This window comes from Hermetia illucens, chromosome 6 (assembly GCF_905115235.1).
Source record: "Hermetia illucens chromosome 6, iHerIll2.2.curated.20191125, whole genome shotgun sequence".
NCBI lineage: Eukaryota > Metazoa > Arthropoda > Insecta > Diptera > Stratiomyidae > Hermetia > Hermetia illucens.
The window spans coordinates 103,006,194-103,025,394 of record NC_051854.1 but is presented as its reverse complement, the minus strand read 5'-3'; the positions used below and the strand labels follow the sequence as shown (position 1 = coordinate 103,025,394).

The window sequence follows — 19,201 nt, the reverse complement described above, 5'->3', positions numbered from 1 at the left end:
TTATGTAGGAAGATTCTTCTCTCGAACGCGGCCAAGAGTTCGCAATTTTTCTTGCTAAGAACCTAAGTCTCCGAGGATTACATGAGGACTGGCAAGATCATTGTATTGTACAATAAGAGCTTTGACCCTATGGTGAGACGTTTCGAGCGAAATAGTTTTTATAAGCTGAAATAGGTTCTGTTGGCTGCCAACCACCATACACGGATTTCATCGTCGTAGCTGTCGGTAGCTATCGGTTGTGATTTTCGACCCTAGGTAGGAGAAATTATCAACGGTCTCAAAACTATAGTCTCCTATCTTTATTCTTCCCGTTTGACCAGTGCGGTTTGATGTTGTTGGTTGGTTGGTTTTTGGTGCTGACGTTGCCACCATATACTTTGTTTTGCCTTCATTGATGTACAGCCCAAGATCTCGCGCCGCCTGCTCGATCTGGACGAAGGCAGTTTGTATGTCTCGGGTCATTCTTCCCATTATGTCGATATCGTCAGTATAGGCCAGTAACTGGGTGAACTTACTCGAGGGCCAGGGTAAAGAGGACGCATGATAGGGCATCCCCTTCTCGTAGACCGTTGTTGATGTCGAATGGTCTTGAGAGTGATCCTGCTGCTTTTATCTGGCCTCGCACATTGGTCAGGGTCAGCATAGTCAGTCTTATGAATTTCGTCAGGATACCGAATTCTCCCATGGCCATGTACAGTTTTACCCTGGCTATGATATCATAGGCGGCTTTAAAGTCGATTAAGAGATTGTGCAACTGATGGCCATATTCCAACAGTTTTTCCATTGCTTGCCGCAGAGAGAAAATGATTGCAAAAAAAATTTGGCAGATGTTAAGTTGTTAAGTATGAAACAATCTCTACTATAAAGGAGTGGATTAAGAATGTTGGACTGGCTCTACTACAAGATAAAACGAAGGTATCGTAAGGACTCATTTGTTCGCATCAAAGTAGGTAGCCATTATTTTACGCAGCGCTAGTCTGGGCATCTTGCGCTGATCGACATGTGCAGTACACCGAAAGGAGAAATCTCTGAATAGATGATAACAAGAATGGAAACTAGCGACAAAGCGTCATTAGACCCGCAAGCTGATTCCCAACAACTAGGACCATATTGTTAAGTGTAACGCCATCAATAAAAAAAATCAACAATCACTCTGTAGTTTTTGTAAGCAATTTATAAATTACTTTTCATTGTCATAACTTTACAGGCAGCATATTTTTAGACCAAATTAACCGGAAACCAGAAGAAAACTAACATAAATAATTGTGCAATATCTCAAATGTTGGAATAGATAAGAGACCGACCTCCAAAAATGTCACTTGTCTCTAAGATACAATTTCCAAATGTGTGGTAGCTGCAGTGTGTGTTTTATCGTCGGCTGAACGTGTTACTGTTGCGATTTCAGTAAACTTTCCGCAGTGTCGTGTGCGCAGGGAATGATGTGTGAATTGGGCTTGTCACTTGTAGATAAACAACAGTCGCATAGCCAATGTTCGTTATCGTCACTTCGTCACGCTAAGCTTGTATAATACAGTAATATACTGACTTGTACTCATTTAATATCTACTATCTAGATTCGCTGGCAGTCTGGAGACCAGCAACCAAGTTCGTGCCAGGGACTGGCTCTGTCAGGCTTTCCGAGATCAAATACTCAAAATTGGAGAGAAACCAGTCGAATTGCAGACTTCATTGTGTTCGGATCTTACAGTTCATAGATACGCGATCGCGATCTTGGGAGTTATCTTAAGACGCCGACGTCATACCTTCAAGTAGTCACAGGGCTATTTGCTAGTAATTGAGTTCATATCGAGTACCAGACCCCAAAGCTATTTTTATGATCCATTCGTGGAATGGAGATTATTTGGAGAAAAACCAGTCGATGATATTACTTATTTATTCAGTGCAGACGCCCAAAGTCAAGGTGCTTACGCATGCGTTCAGTGAATCGTGTTTTTTGTCGTGTCGCAAAGAACTCGTATCCGCAATCTTCTTTCGGTAGTAACTAATGCTCACACGTTAGTGATAGTATCAACACGACGCCTAGTGATCGGAGTTTCGCTTGCAAACATTTACAATTCGAGAAGTGCAGCTACTGTATTCTGTCTAATCTAAACCCATTTACTCTGTCGGAAAAATCAGATCCAAAATCTGAACGTTTTTGTGCCGTGTATGCTGCTTCATGGGCATTTACTGAGGATCGCGCTCACTGTTCGCCATAGAGCACTATCCATAGTCAAGTGTATCTGACACACAACAAGTCAAAAAGGAAGTGGTTTATCGTTTTTGTATTCATATGCGATAACTTACACTGCATTAGTGAACGAGTGCATCCATAACAGAAACGTGTTTTTCATCGTCTATGTTAGTATAATTGGGAAAAATTGTTGTTTTGCATCTTTAGAAGGTTCAGAGAATATTTTAATACTGGACTTAAACTGCAAGATATTCTGCTGCAACATGTTTTGAACAGTTGGTTGAGAACCATTTAGTCAATTACTGTGCACATTTTGAAATGTGCTCCACAACCTCATGAGAATTCATTACATTCTGGACGCAATCAACGACTAAGAGGATAGATAGAAAGGTGCAAAATATAATGTATGTATTGATTGGAGTTCGACTTTAGTTTTAAGATTTATATTTCAACTAAGCAGGGCAAATTGAGAGACCCCCAATCTTATTTAAATTAAATCATATATCAGTCCTTTTTGTAAGTTTAGTTACTGTGTGTAATACTCATCTGCATATAAAAGTGTCCTACTATACCTGGCTACATCAATTAATAAATTGTTCACAATGCTGTACAAGTAATTCCCCTCAGACATCTTATAATTATATCCGGTATCAAATCAAAAGTCTTGGTTAGTACTTTTTGGAGCCAGTTTTGACATTTGTTGGAAAGGCGAGGAGTACGGGGGGTCGAAAGTGATGATTTCTTTAACGGATCCATTCTTAGAAACTATCCAACGATAAAATCCGAAAAAAAAATCGTGAAGCTGCTACTATACGTGTCCAGCCCTCAAAATACTCTACATATCTATATCTACTCAAATTAAGTTAAAAATCGCAGATTACTGTTTTTGGGGAAATCGATTAGAAGCTTCCCCCTCTAAATTTAACTTAGAGTTACAGTAATATAGACTATAGTATGAAGCATGATATCCCCAAATTTAATCAAAATCACACTATTACTACTAAAGTTACAGTAACTCAAAGTTGGCTTTTCCATGTAAATTCAGTTCAACCCAAAATACTAAATATCACATTAAAGTGAAAAGTTTGCTATGATAAATATACGTATACATTACGGACTACTTACAAATAGATATACTTACATCAGACGCAAATAAAACCTTTCATACCTGAAGCGTCTAGCTTCCGGTTTCCCGAATTGTTTCTTGTCTGTGAAATGTAGAACAATCACATTATTTTCTTTCGCTTGATGACAAGAGACATTGTTTACAGCCCCAGTTTTCAATGAGACTGTGCTTTAGTTTCCTTGTCATCATACTTAATGCTATTGAAGTAATAAGGTCAGCACAAGGACGTTCACAAATATTCATGAAAAAATTCGAATCTGGGGGAACGAAGCCGAGGGGCTGAGGCTCAATCAAGTCAACCAACGCCTGAACTGTATGTCCTACTCGATTACTAATGATACTATGTTGCTATTTTAATAATCGTCGCGATAATTGACGCTAGGTTTAAACCCAAACATTGATCCAAGCGAAGGTCATGAAACTAAGAGAAGGCTGATGACCCCGGCAATCGCACTATCAACATTAATTGTAATAGATAGAATAGAATTCTAATAGAACAAAGATACACGGTTCATTGTAAGGATGATATCTAAAGCTGCGTTTATTTTCATTAAAATTTGCTTACTACTGACGAAATCTAAAATGGGAAATTTTTCGGTTGATCCGTAACTCCAAAGGGAAGTGGATTCATTCCTTACTTAAATATTTAAATGAAAAATTACAAACAGAAGCAAGTCTGTTTTCATAAAAAATAGATTTGATCCCTTTCGACTTTCAACCAACGATATTTGTAAAAAAAGAAAGACAAGTTAGAAGTTGTTACGAGTTTACCTACTACTTTGAGCAGAGAAGCAGAAATTAGAAGCTGCAATATAATATTGTTAGAAAATATTAAATATTCGCCCCCTCCCACCGATTATTAACTTTACCTCAACTAACATTGGTTGCGGCTTCAAATTTGTTATGTAACCTGGTGATTTATTTTTACTAAGAGTCTACTATCCCAAATCTGTACAATTGCGATAGGTAATCTTCCAAAATTTCAGGAACATGTAAAAAAAACTCCTTTCAAGATCAAATCTTCAGTATTCTTGCCGTCTCTGAAAACAAGAAAATAAATTGAAATAATAAAAACTTGTTGTTTCTTATTCGTTGGTGTGGGTATTTATTCTTGCAATAGAAGAAGAAGAAGAAGAAGAAACTTGTTTGCACTGATGAAGGGAACAAGTGGTTCCCGAAATATCGGTATTTGCAAGAATAAATACCCACACCAACGAATAAGAAACAACAAGTTTTTATTATTTCAATTAATTAATCGTTGGAAACACCGCATAATTTCACTCTGAAGAAAATAAAGCAAAACAGAAACTCGAACCTTTTAACCCAAAATGGTAGCCTATCATACTTTAGGCATGATTAATTACTGAAATTCCACAACAAAAAAAGTCGCCTGGTGGCATTATATTTGAATGATTCACCCAACCATCCGTCCATTCATTTACGATTATAACATATAAAATGTACTAATCGCTTGTTCTTTCTTTCATTGCATATGGCCATACACACATATGTACATATGAGTGAGTGACGGTGATGGACAGGCAGAGTGTATATTTACCGTTAAGACGAGATTTTCAGGGGAGCTAGCCACATTTATCAGATATGTGTGTGAACAGCTACCTTCTGCTCCAAATTTCTTTAACTCTTTTACTTATGTATTTCTCAACAGTGACGAAGTTCTCGTGCACAAAAGTGAATTCAACATGAGTTGATAGCTTTGTGCTGACACTTTTACTTTCCTCCTTTTACTCCCTGCACCGAATGCTTGTTGAGAGCTACATACGAATTACAGAATAAGCTAACGCGAATACATACTATACTCGTACATATGTATAATTGACATTATCATCTGATTGAAATTTACCTTCCAAGCTATCGCACAACATTGTCGCTAGCTCAGTAACAATTATTTCCAATGTATTCCATCTTATGAAACAGCTATAAAAACAGTTAATGGTTTATTTATTATTATATTATTATGGCAAGCAATATATTTATCACCACAATTGATCAATGTGGAGTTTATATAAGTTGTTCAATGCAAGTAGGGACAATGCAGAATACTGGTTGAAGAATCGATGGGCATTTAAGAAAATATTTTAATATAAGAATAGAAAACGCCTTGGAAATGTATCACTTTCAATGGACGAAGCAAAGTAAAATATATGACTTGAGCATGAGTAATGGCATATTACTCAGTGTACTTGTATCAAATGTGCTCCCACAAAAAAAATTATTGACTTTGTATGTATAAGTTTGCATAGGTGCAAGTGGCAAAGTCTGGCGGAGAAATTTCTTTCTCTGTAAAAGACAACAAATAACTATAAGTGCACAATAAGCAAATCCAAAACGCCCAGACTCCGCATATTTCATACCGGTGCACACTTCGTAGGGATGCCTGCCATTGATCTGCATTCTTCAGCTCTACAGTTTTGCATATGTGGATCCTAATTAATATTCTATCCAATAGACGGCAAATCAATTATAATTGTAATTATTTTATTTATTATAATATTATAGTGACTTGACAGAGAAAGTCATTTACGATCCATAGTGGCATAAGAGCATAGGCAGCCCAAATTAATGGTGACTTAACTGATAATTTCGATAAAGTTTACAATCTTAGCTGGAAGCCTTGTAATTTTATCATGAACGCTTTAGAAAAGTGGAGGTTCTGATATACAGTACAACGCAACACGACCTACGACCTATTTCCATTTTCTTCTCAGTTCGTTGGCTAGTGTATAACTAACACCCCAATGAAACTATACTCTTAAGAAGAAATAAATGAAAAATCTATGGGAAATAGAGAGGATCTCATCCGGAAACTAAAGAATGTGAAGTTTACATCACCGGATGAACTACTAGTGCCATTCGACGTGGAAGACTTGTTTTTAAGCCTCCCAGAGAATTAAGTTCTTCATCTGAAGAAATGTTTACTAAGGAAAAACGCCGGATCCTTAACATGGAAACTAGAAATCGCTATACCCATGAAACTTGCCGCGAGAAGATCTGTAAGGATCACCCCTATGACGACGAATAATGTACGCATTCTTTTAGCGCACTCATGCAATATATCAGACTCACCCTGTTCCCCTTGGGATAAATATACAACGGTCTTCAGGGTGTAGTGTATGTGTCCTTAAGGGCGGCAACCTGGATGATTTATGAGCAGTTGATGGGCAAGCGCATTGCAATCTGTAGCAATAGTTAAGCTGCATTGAGAGCGTTGAGCAGCCCTCTGATCACTTCAAAAATCATTCAGGAATGCAGAAATCGATTGAACTCTGTTTCAAGATTCGATATCGTGAAACTACTCTGGGTACCCGATCAGTGTAGGGTAGAGGGAAATGAAATCTCGGATGCTTTAACAAAAGAGAGTGTCATTGGCATTCACTGATGCTGCTATCAAAACCTGGGAACAATCTTTCCATAATGACTGGTGGCTGAGCCTTAATGCTGGTAAATATACCAAACTTCTCCTTCAGATTCAAACTAACAGACGGCAAAGTTTTTCCTGTTGAAAAACAGGAAGACTTGCAGAAGTATTGTGGACATTGTGACAGGCCATAATTCACTAGCAGGACATATGTTCAGAATTAGAATTCTCCAAGTTGATACGTGTGCATCTTGTAATGAGGAAACGGAATCCATGGAACATTTTCTATATGATTGTCCCGCCTATGAACGCATAAGTCATCAGATTTTTGGTGCTTATGTGCTACAACTGCAGCGAGTAGCAGCACATCTCCTAACGGAAATACTCCGATACATCCGGGGATATTCCGAATCGAGTTCAATGGACCACTAGGATCTCAGTGCTCAGAGACTTTGCTTATCCCCCACCTCAAACACACACACACCCACGCTTCTCTGATCGTAGACGCGGACCAACGTTCTCACTCAATTAACAGTCCTATGGACAGGATGGATCGCACCAACTCGGTCACGAGCATAGGTGACTTTAATTAATTGACCCTTACTGTGTTCTCCCGGGTATACTCGTAGGGTTCCATATAATTCAGCCTAGGATCATTCATCAACGCTCGGCACTAAATCATCGATTTCGAGGCGATCTTTGTAATTAATTTTACCGTTTAGGTCCGCTAGCACATAAGTTGAACTCCCATTTATATGCTTCTGTGTTAGTTGGGCCTAGTCATTTTGCACACTTCAGCCTCCCTCATGTTATGTACAAAACTTGTACTACTTAGCTTATACAAAATGTGTTAGAAGCGTACCACCAACCTAAACGGACGCGGAGCTAAAATGGGAATGAAAACAAAACTCACCGCCTCGACCGCGACTAAACTGGGAAGATGAGGTCAAATACATGTGGAGGCCAGTCAAGATAAAAGTTGAGCTATTAGTGTCCTTTCTATTTGGTAAACCAAAAGCGAAATTTGGCGTTGGATGGACTAATAAGGTCCACAAGTTCACTATTTTGGAACCTAACGAATTTTTCAAAATAGTCATTGATTTGTACTAGGAAGCAAGGTTTGAAAAAGCAAAACATTACTAAAATGATTTCATTGCCTGTCCGTCTACCTACACCCACTTTTCAGAGGCAGGGATACCTAATGACACGAAATTTGGTGAGAAGGTTGAAAATGTGGGCCACCACACATACAGCGAATAACATCTACGTTGAGCTGAGTCGGGCTCCCCACACTTGCAAAAAAAATAAAATTCCTTAGCACTGAATATAGCTATTTTAGTGAAAGGTAATAGCACTTTCCGAAGCAGATTTTACTTTTGACATCAGTTAGACGGTGGAATTGTGCAGGTTTGAGATCAGAGAAGGTCATTTGAATTAGTGACTATCCTCAGAAACAACCCAGCCGAAAAGCCAAACCTTCATACCTGAAATGCTTCTTCATTTAAGACAATACAACATGTGAAGGTTCACAACAACCAATAATGGTCCAGAATCAAGAAATAGCTACAAGAACGGCTTGAGGATGGAGACATCATAAATCTTACAAATAGCTTCCGCTTGCTTCCCGAAGCTAGTATAAAGAAGCGAAGTGAAAACTGTCACTTTACATCAAAACTCGACCATCACGTCCGCTTCGTTTTCGAAGAGAGTTTGGGTCAGAAAATTCGTATTCACTGCGAAGATATTATTACAGTCGGTGGAATTTTTTTGAATTACTGTAACTGCTGTAATAAAGCTACATTTACAGCTTACTTCCTAACAACTAAATATTGTTTGTTCAAGCTTTTTAGACTATGAATAATGAGTCCTCCATCATATAAAGGAATATCCGATAATTAACCAGGAGACGGGTTCCTGATGATTTTTCGGTAAATTACCTCCCGAGCAAGTAAATTATACTAAGAACGGAGTCGTGAAGTGGGAAAACATTCTTTTTTCAAATTAATCAAATTTTCTTACCTACTTCTACTGCCTATGCCGGCCTCCCGAAAAAAAATCCGCTGAAGAGGACCCTCCATTCGCAATAAGCCTGCATACGCTGCAGATTTTTCAACACTATACACTGAAATGAAGAATAAGGATAAGAGAATACAACTTTGAGACCGTTGACAATTTCTCCTATCTAGGGTCGAAAATCACAACCGATAACAGCTACGATGACGAAATCCGCGCACGGTTGTTGTCAGCCAACAGAGCCTATTTCAGCTTACAAACACTGTTCCGCTCGAAACGTCTTACCATAGGGTCAAAGCTCTTACTGTACAAGACTATGATCTTGCCAGTCCTCATGTATTCCTCGGAAACTTGGGTTCTTAACAAGAAAAATTGCGAACTCTTGGCCGCGTTCGAGAGAAGAATCATCCGAAGAATTTTTGGCCCCCTACATAAGGATGGACGATCCCGTAGCCTACACAATGACGAAATCTATAAGCGATACCATGACCGTCCGGTTGTGGATAAAATCCGGCTCAATAGGTTACGGTGGGCGGGTCACTTAATCCGTATGGATGAGGATGATCCCACCCGGAAAGTCTATAAGGGCAATATCTATGATAGAAAAAGAAGACGAGGTAGACTCTGCCTAAGATGGAGCGATGGCGTGGATCAGGACGCCAGACAGCTTTTAGGGATATCGAATTGGTGGACCTCGGCGCAAAACCGGGATGTCTGGAGTTCCTTATTAAGGCAGGCCTAGACCGGATACCGGCTGTTGCGCCGTTGATGATGATGATACACTGAAATACTACTTACTCTTTGATAATCTCGAATGGAGAAATAAACATAAAATTGCTAAATGGTAATCAATTGTATTCCGTAAGATAACCCAAAGCAGTTTGAAATGCAATTTTTTAGTAACAAAAGCAAATGAGCATGAACGTCATTCCACTGGAACGGTAGGTTTGATAACCTTGACCCAATTGGAGTTAGTATTGTTTAATGGGGAAATGTTTCATCCAATTACCGTCGCCCCAACTGATTGTCCCGTTTTGACCCCCTTTAAGAAAATTGCCAATTAACATGCACAAAGCTCGGGTGTGGTGACAATTCATGACTAACTTACTGACCACATATTCTCATTATTATGCAACGGAGTTCTGTAGTGCAGAGTGCTTCTCGTACATGTAATTTATTTAATTAGCCACAAAACTCGATGAATCGTAGGAAGTATTGTAAAAGTTCGTTCCATCCTCTGGTTACTCCTCAATCGCCATCGGGTCAATGAGCATTACTACGGTCGCCGTTTATTCAAATCAAATGCAGAGGCAAGAATTTATTAGTTCATTAAGGCAATTGACTTTTTCAGATTAAACAATTGCCGGGTAATTATACATTCGCACATTATAATATTATACACCATATGTATCTCTTATCAACGTACTCATACATATATGTCTTTGGGTGTGCGCCGAAGACTTTTCCTGAAGATATTCGTAGGAGTAACAGTCAGTCTTTAAAGCCTACACATTCATTGCTTGCTCCTGTGTTGGTGTGATATATCGTATACTTATTCACGAGTAATAAAGTAATTCCATTTGAGTCAGCCTACTTAGAGAAGCCATCGATATCTTGAACGTTTGTTTAGTAAATTTACACAACCCAATGCGAATTACTGTTGTATCGTGTGTGGGTACACACCTTACTTAGCTTCAGAATTTTCTCGGCAAGGTCTCTAAATCTTACGCTCACCTATACTATCATATTTTGTACGATTTGAAGTAAAAAACAGTTTCACCGCATCAGTTCGTTATCAGTTGCTATCAAGATATTATTTAATCTTTACACTTATAGTGCGCCACGATAACAGTTTTTGATACGATTTCAATTGGGGACGCTAGCGGGGAATGTACGACCAAAATTACGATTCTTATTTGCCAAGGGACATTTGGACGAAAGAAAGCCAGCATCATGTCCCGCTTGCCAATCTTCATTTATTTATCTTAATTGTCCCTTGGTAATTGAACTCTCCAATTCACAAGTATTAAGATTATGCACATGAACAATGGCTCACAAAGCTATCAGATTGGTTGCAGTAATGACAAAAAGAAGGCTGCTTTTCCAACGATTTTTCTGAAACCTTTGGTTATTTGCTTCGTCACTATGAGTCCTTTTCGAAAAATGTACTAAGCTTAGGGCCATGTTTTCCACAAGGATAGAGGTTGTAGAATATTGCTCTACCTTACTTTTGTTCGGTTGCTTAAACTACCTCAAATTGCAAGCGCCCATTTGACTATAGTTTTTAGATGATACACCAATTAGTAATTTACCATTTACACAAAGTGTCATTCATTCAGCCTCATGTACGCTACTTATATATCTACATAAGCATGCATCATGGCACTTACATACATAGATACATTCATATCTTAATGAATCACAACAATAGCCACTAGGCTACAACATCCAGTTTTTAGTAACCAGTTCTATTCGTTTTCGAAAGTATGACTAAGTTAATATTTGAGTATGAATGTTTAAGGTTTTAGTGCTGAATGTAATCTGAAAACTCCATTAAACATAATAAAGTTCGGGCAATGCATATACGAGTACAATACTTATGTAAGTATGTATTACATTCTCGTCAAATTTCTAGAAAAGCTTTATCAATCTCATGTACAATCATTCGATTTGGTAGGGATAAATGGAAAATAATAATCGCATCTGAATTTGGTTATCAACGTCGTATCGTGTTATCGAGTTATTACGTATACAATCTGGAATTTAATTATAATAAATGAGGTTACATTTTCAACTTTTACATAACAAAGGCTTAGTTTGGAGATGATTGCCGTAAAATATTCAAAGTATAGATAATGGCGAATAGTTAATACAACGAAAAGCGTGGTCGCAAGAGATAAAGATTTGATTTGATATTTTTAAGGTTATGCTATTGTGATTCGGAAAGCCTAACGAAAGTCAGAGTAAATCCCATGTTGAACTAATGCCCTTATTACCTAGGCGTCGGTTTCAGTCAAGAAACAGACTGCAAGATTGATATAGAAGAAAAGTAGTCCTTCTACGCCTAGCTGAATGCAATCTAGGAGACACTTCCTAAAGGTAGTAATGCAATCGTGCAACACCTTGCTCGAATGTGGGACGGGGAAACACGACTTTGGTGACCATAACGAAGAGCGGAAGGCTTAAAGTGTTGTCCTCCTCAAAAGTAATGCTTTGCAGTGGAGGTGGGTTTAGAGGGTGAAAATCCGACACACTTTGCCACCTCCAGCTAAAAAAAAAGATTGACTACTTTGCGATCAGCATTAGGTATAGAAGCTGTTTTTTGGATACGTTACTTCTCGTACGGTTAGAAAACTCCAACCCTTTAGGTTCAACATCGACCGCTGTTTTGATTTCATTCGATAGTGGAACGGCAGATGTCCTGAATAGCCTGCCTGAGAATACTGATGAACATTGGGTCGCCATTAAATTTTTTTTCTCACATGCTACTCAGATTGTTGCCCAAATTCAGAAGTTATTTCTCTCCAACTCTGGTAACGTGACAAATCTCGAGTAGCGTAGCGTGCGCCATGACAAAAGGAATTTCACCATTGCGTTAGTCAGAGAAGCAGAAGCTGCAGCAAAGCTTGGTGGCAAATTTTTTGATAGTTCTGCCTGCTTAAGAAGTAGAATCAGCACCTCACCACGAGTCTCACTCGAATAACATCCAATGAAATTCCACCTCAGGTGGATGAAATGGTTAGTCATCGAAATATGTAGCTGCGGGCTGTTCTTCCAAGTAGAAGGGGTAAAGCCGTTTTTTTTTCGCAGAACTGTTCATTGCAACTTTTCCAGTTCCTGTAAAGCTGTTGCTTTGATTAATCTGGTAATCTGAGATATTTCATAGTGAGTGGAAGAGGGAAATGATCGTGAGGATTCTGAAGAAGCCGCGTGCGTGTTTCCTGCCGCCGCAAAGATAATAGCGAAAATAATCCTCAAACGCGTTAGAAAACGTCCCGAAACTTTACCGACAGAGAACAGGCAGGTTCCCCCCTGGATCCTCGTGAGCTGAAATCAACATCCTGAGGATCATTTTTGAACGGTGTGCGGAGTTTAGATCTCCTCTTCAACTACTTATCATCGCTGCCGAGAAAACTTCCAGCAGTGTGAGCAAGAAGTGTATCTAGAATGCTTTACGCAGTAGGGCCATTCCGGAGAATCTATCATAATAACTTTTTCCAAGGCGACATATCATGATACAAAATGGAGTCCGCAAAGGTTTCATCTTTCATCGATGTTATTTTTTCTCGTTATCGATGACGTTCTCTATGCTACCTCGTCGGAAAACACGAAGAACTTTATTGAATCTTGACATCTTTCCCCAAACACATTAGCTATTCTGATGACATCTGTTTACTCCCTGTTTACTCTCTCTTTGAATCATAATATCAAGTAGAATCGACCTGAAAGCAAATACCAACAAAATCAAAATTCTCAGCCTGACAGATCATTGCTCTCTACTGATCTGCTTTAACAGGCAGAACATCGAAGGCGTTGAAAAATTTGTATATCTAGTAATCGTCGTTTCTACCGACGGCGGCATCGAACTTGATGTCGCTCAATGCAGTAACTGTCCTAGTTTCGCCACTAACATCGTGTTGAAACTGTTCCATGCTAATGTTCTTTCTGTGCTGCTATACGATTGTATCACATTGAAGCAAGCTTAAAGGTGATAGCACATGGAAGCACCATTTTAAGCCTTCATGGATGGATACTTTTCTGCGCCGTATCTACCTGAAAATAAATACCAACAAAATCAAAGTCCCCAGTCTGATGGGTCATTACACTGTTCTTATCTGTTTTAATAGGCAGGAGAAGACGTCAGACAATTTGTATATTTGCCAACGTTGCTATTATATGAACAGTGCTAGTTGCGGCTTCGCGGCTCTGCAAGAAGTCTGCAACTAACAACATCAGGTTGTGACTGTTCCATGCTAGTGTCCTTTTTGTGTTGCTATATTGGAGTAGAACATGGAAAGTTGCCTTCACTCTTATACGAAAAATCCAAACCTTCGTCCTATGCGGATACCCGTAGACGTGTTGATCGGAAAGCGCAGACATTCCGGCAAGTGAGTCGTCCTAGAGGCATGTAATGCAGAACAGTTGAAGAGAGGTACAAGTTTGTCGGAAAGACCTTGAGGGAACTGAATCACATTTAAATGAAGATGTGCGTAGATGTGGTTGGCGCACTATACCCCATGTGTCACTGTCTACCTGTCTAGCACTCGAAATTGGTTAAATCCGTTGTTAGAAAATTTGATGCTAAGCTTGGTCAGAACATTAGTGGCTTGATTTTGAGTTGAGTTTAACGGAGAGGAAACTACTCATATATACGAAAAATATTCAAAATGCAAAAACCATCAAGTGTATTGTCAAGGGACTGATGGTTTGGTACGAATTATCGGAAGTACAAACACTTGGATGTATCAATTTGCTTACAACCTCTGACCACGGCGTTTATGAATTGCTTCTCTTTGATACAGAGGCCAACTTGTCCGGAGGCATGACAATGTATCACAGCGGAAAGGAAAGAGAATCTAGAATCTTAAAATTCCCATTTAGCTCTGTAGAAATTACTTAACTTCCTAGAAAACATTTATCTTGCGCTTCACGCTCTCTTCTCCTCAGTACAAATAAACATGAGCTTTGAGCTGGGAATACGAATTATAAAATGTGTGACGTGACGAGTAACTTCAAGCATAAAAATAACACGAATCACCGAAGGGTCTGAACGCATTGTTTTTATACGACTTGAAGCGATTCTCTCTCTCGGAATCGCCAAATTTTTTACAAACTAGCCGGTAATATGAATAATCGGGATACGAAATATCAGGATTCCACTGTATTACGTCAGAATACGTTTATTACATTACAGCTAAACCCGGCAGACCTTGTTTTGCCTGTGTATATTTGCAAAAGCTGGGATTCTCTTCAGGTACTGGAAGAAGTGAATCAATCCAATGATATGCCTATGCTTTCACTTTGAACGATAGTGTCGCGAGTGTCGTTCTTCAGATATTTCACCAGCTCCATTGGCTAGCAGTTACCGTGCATGTCTGGTTAATTTTCCAATGTTTGATATTTTAGATGGCATTTTCAATAATTTTCAGAATTTAACGTCCAACCAATCACAGTCATTATTGCCATCACGACTGGTCGAAAGTTGTATAAGTTGATCCATTACAGCATCATATAGCCAAACGAGAGTAGTTTGTAATAGTCACGCTCAAATCTTTGCTTAACTTTCGATAATGAAATACTCATTGTACCAATGGTCAAGTCCATCAGGAGGGGGAGGAGGAAAGGGAGGCGATTTCCCTCAGGCTCGGAGTTATCTCAGAGGCCTGGAACATAAAAACTCTATTAAAGCTGGATTATTTATGCATGAGGCCAGCATGATTTTGGGTGTCTCCAATTATCAGAACTTTGCTAATTGGAAAAATAACCTTAACGAAATTATATAATATAGAATATCGATAGCAAAGTTATTCTTTCAGTCCCTGAGGACACTTGAACCTATAAACATAGGTTTGGTACAGTACAGAACAACAAAATGGTTTGGGTATATAACTTCCTTCCGGAAAATTAAGCTGATTAAGTAGTTGCCATAGGGGTAAATTCAAATATTCTCGAAACTTCCTATAAATTGATTACAGTCACAATTATAAAAGAAATTTTAATCTTAATTTGCAGACATGCAAGATGGCGACGAATATGCGACCTTTAAAAATAACAACAGTAGGTGATGGTATGGTTGGAAAAACAGCTTTACTTATTACCTATACGCAAAATGTTTTTCCAAGTGAATACATTCCGACTGTGTTCGATAATCACGCATGCAATATTCAGGTGGACAGTAAAAGTTACAATCTAACACTTTGGGATACTGCAGGTCAAGAGGATTATGAACGGATAAGACCGTTAAGCTACCCCAATGTGAGTATTACATCCAATCTCTTTGTAGATAAAGTCTTTTAAAAATCTTTAAAGAGTAACTAATTTGTACATCCTTATATTATAGACTGACTGCTTCCTTCTTTGTTTTGCCATCGATAGTCGAACATCTTTCGATAATATCAAAAGTAAATGGACGCCAGAAATAAGACATTTCACCACCAACATTCCCATAGTATTAGTCGGTACCAAATTAGATCTACGAGTAGCAGGTTCCGAAAAGTTCGTGACAACAGCAGAAGGACGAAAAATGCGGAAGGAAATTAGAGCCTACTCTTATGTGGAATGTTCAGCGATGAAGCAGGTCAACCTGTCCGATGTATTTGAAGAGGCTGTTCGAGCAGTTGTAAATAAAACGCATAAGCCCCGAACATGTAGGATACTTTAAACTATTTGTAACATAAGCTATAGTGAAAAAAAAAGAGAATTAACGAAGCGATTCTACATAGGAAATTAAAATGAAGTGAAAGACCAAGCTTGTTAGCATGGAATGCACTATTACCAGAAGACCAAAAGTAGCTTCATCTGGACTAATACTTTTTTGACGAACTTTGTGGCCAATACTCATGGAAAAATTTACCAAATTCGATAATCCTTCCTTCGTGTAACAGGGCATTATGTGATCGTAACTTATTTTGAATGTTGGTTTTGCTCCCTCCGTTTTAAGTTCAAACAATCTTTCAAAAATGCTCAAAAAAGTTCGCAAATTCATAGAATTGATTAAGGTAGCGCATCCGTGCCATTGCCATTATTCCTAATTCGTTGTTTATTTTTCTGATTGTTACTTTGAACTTTGAATACATTTGATTTCTTTTAAAACACTCTTATTTAACGTAACGAATTTAAGTTCCATCACGTTTCGTAATAGTCTAATCTGAATAATATTAACATTTAAAGCTTTTATGTAATTAACTATGAATTTTGGAACCCGAAGATCATATAATGGCTTATCTTGATTTTCATTTCTGCGTTGCCACCTATTTATCGTTTATTTTTAATGTAAACTTGTTGCAATCATGAAACTGATTTAAATAAATAAAGAATGAATGAACTGGAACTGGGAACATGACTGAATCACAAACTTTGAATATCAGTTGAAACACAATTAAGAACTAGCTTAATTATTAGTGGACTGAATTTTTGAAGTTAGCATTTTTCATGCAGGAGATTTTTTCGCCAACTGGAGGAAAAATGAATAAAATCAAAAAAGATCACTAGAATCTATAAACATTGTCGAAAATACAATATTTCTCTTATAAGCATTAAACATATGCACAATTATTGATATTTGAAAGCTTCCATATTCCTATTTTTTGTTACGATTTTACTGCTTCGATGCCGTAATATTATTTAACAATTGTTATGAATAATCGTTTAATTTATATTAGTTACAGAATTGAAGTCTATGTCGTTGATTGACAAACGAAAGGTTATGTGTATGGTGATGACATCCTGTTTACCACATATCTATGTATTGAACACGCCATTAGTATGGATATTATAAGTTCGGAATGAACATATAAATATTATAGTTATTTTGCATTTTAACTAGTCAACAATTTAAGAAAAGGAAGTTATTGTTTGGAAAATTGAAAATAAAGACGACTATTAATTAACAAATTTATTTCCATAATATTTCCCCTTTCAAATTTTGTATTAGAAATTAGGATAAGATCCGCAAAATGGAGTAATACATTACCATTGCAGTTCATATGCGACAAAAACTGCAAACTGAATGAGAGTTTTAAGAAGCATAAGTAAGCGAACAATTTGACGTAAAGACGGAATAGAGAATCTAATTAATGACATGGAGCAGATTGAAAGCCTATAAGCCCAACTCTCTCAGGAACTGCATGACACGATCTCCACATATAGATGTAACAGGGATCTGTTGTACCGTCTCGTAAACGTCTAGGATGCACAAAAATTCGTAGAAAGAACGAAACCGTAGATGAAACGCCGACGAAATTTCTATGAGCAGAGGTTGCATTGATGGCCGTGAAGTTTTATTACTTTCTAAACACTATATAGACTGACGAATATTCCTATCTATGATAACAGTGCGAGTGGCTCAGTGGTTAGAGCGCTACTCTATTACACGAAAGGTCGCGGTTCAAATCTCACCGATGGCAGAGGGATTTGTATCGTGACTGAAGATCGGATACCAGTCGACTGAATTGTGAATGAGTACCCGATCAGAATTAATAATTTTGAGCGAGCGCAACGCTGTGAGCACATTATCTCCCCTACAGTGTATAGGGCACAACCACGCTTTAAGACTCTGAATCAATTGGATTGTCGCGCTAACGATTAATTATTAATATTATAATGGAAGAAACTGACTTGTTTTGTTCAATCAAATGCCCGATCTGGATGTAGTCGTGATGTCTTCATATTACCATCCAGCGCATTAAGCACCCGTCATTTCGGCCGGGCTTTTACTCGCTTACCATTGATTTCGATGTTCAGACCCATTTTGGCAAGTGAATTCTTATTAGCACGAATTTTCCAGGATCGATGCAACACCATGTCGATCGCGGATATTCTCATTTCGGATGTCACGCCACTAGTCCAACGCAACATCATCGTTTCCATTACCGCGAGACGCCGTTCATTGTCTTTTATAGTCGGCTAACAATCAGAAACATAGAGGCTGACACCGCGGATGATATTTCGGTAAATTTTAAATTTGAGACGTTCATTAATACGTTGATCACAAAGCGCGCCACTTGCGGAACGTCACATCATCCAGCTTGCACTAATGCGTGTAGTAATTTTATAACGCAGTTCTCCATTGGATGATAACATTGATCCAAGATATTTAAATCACTCAGTTCTGGGCAGGTCATTGCCATTGATAGTGATAGTGCCTGTTTCATGGGGAACGGTAGTTAAACATTCTGTTTTATTCAAATTCAATGTGAGACCGTGTTGCATGAGGCGATCATTTGGATATTTTGGACATTTTCATCATTTTTGCTATGAGATACTAGAAAAACATCATCTGCATTAAGTAGTACATAGGACGCTGAACGTTGGATTTCGTGTGTGACAGTGTGCATAACTAGAACATAGAGAAGTGATAGGAGGGGCTTCCTTGATCAACGCCGACAGAGGCACCGGTTTTGATACATCCGCCATACTTCAAACTTTACTTTTCGGATCGTGGTAAAGCAATTGAACCCAGCGCACGAGTTCGTCCGGTACTAGGTGCTGTCGTAGAGCATACCAGACGAGTTAATGTGGCGCACGGTTAAACGCTTTCTTCAGATCCAAAAACACAATGTAAAGAAGGCGATGTTTCTCACGGTATTTCTCCATGAGTAACCGCACAGCGTGTATTGTGCCAGTAAGTCAGCAGTTCTTGACAAACCCGACTTGATTCACGGTTATTTCAACGATTTAGGGAATATGGTTGTCATGAATGCGTTCAAAAATCTTTATGATATGGAACAGCATCCGGATCGAGTGGTAATTTGAATCGTCCAGTATAATT

At 38.4% G+C, this 19,201-nt stretch overlaps 1 protein-coding gene across 4 annotated transcripts; it reads left to right on the top strand.

Moving 5' to 3' along the window:
* Nucleotides 1-1,420: 1,420 nt before the first annotated feature.
* LOC119658783 (ras-like GTP-binding protein RhoL) lies at nt 1,421-17,321 on the top strand. Of its 4 annotated transcripts, none has more exons than XM_038066487.1 (4): nt 1,421-2,598; nt 15,445-15,687; nt 15,773-16,079; nt 17,094-17,321. In XM_038066487.1, exons 2-4 carry the CDS (start codon nt 15,454-15,456, stop codon nt 17,207-17,209), a joined length of 657 nt encoding a protein of 218 aa, XP_037922415.1. In that variant the 5' UTR covers nt 1,421-2,598; nt 15,445-15,453; the 3' UTR covers nt 17,210-17,321. The 4 variants fall into 4 exon arrangements, with proteins under 4 accessions (XP_037922415.1, XP_037922418.1, XP_037922416.1 ...); XM_038066488.1 differs by lacking the exon at nt 1,421-2,598 and adding an exon at nt 11,177-11,313; XM_038066490.1 differs by lacking the exon at nt 17,094-17,321 and having other exon boundaries at nt 1,445-2,598; nt 15,773-16,129.
* The last annotated feature ends 1,880 nt before the right edge of the window (nt 17,322-19,201 follow it).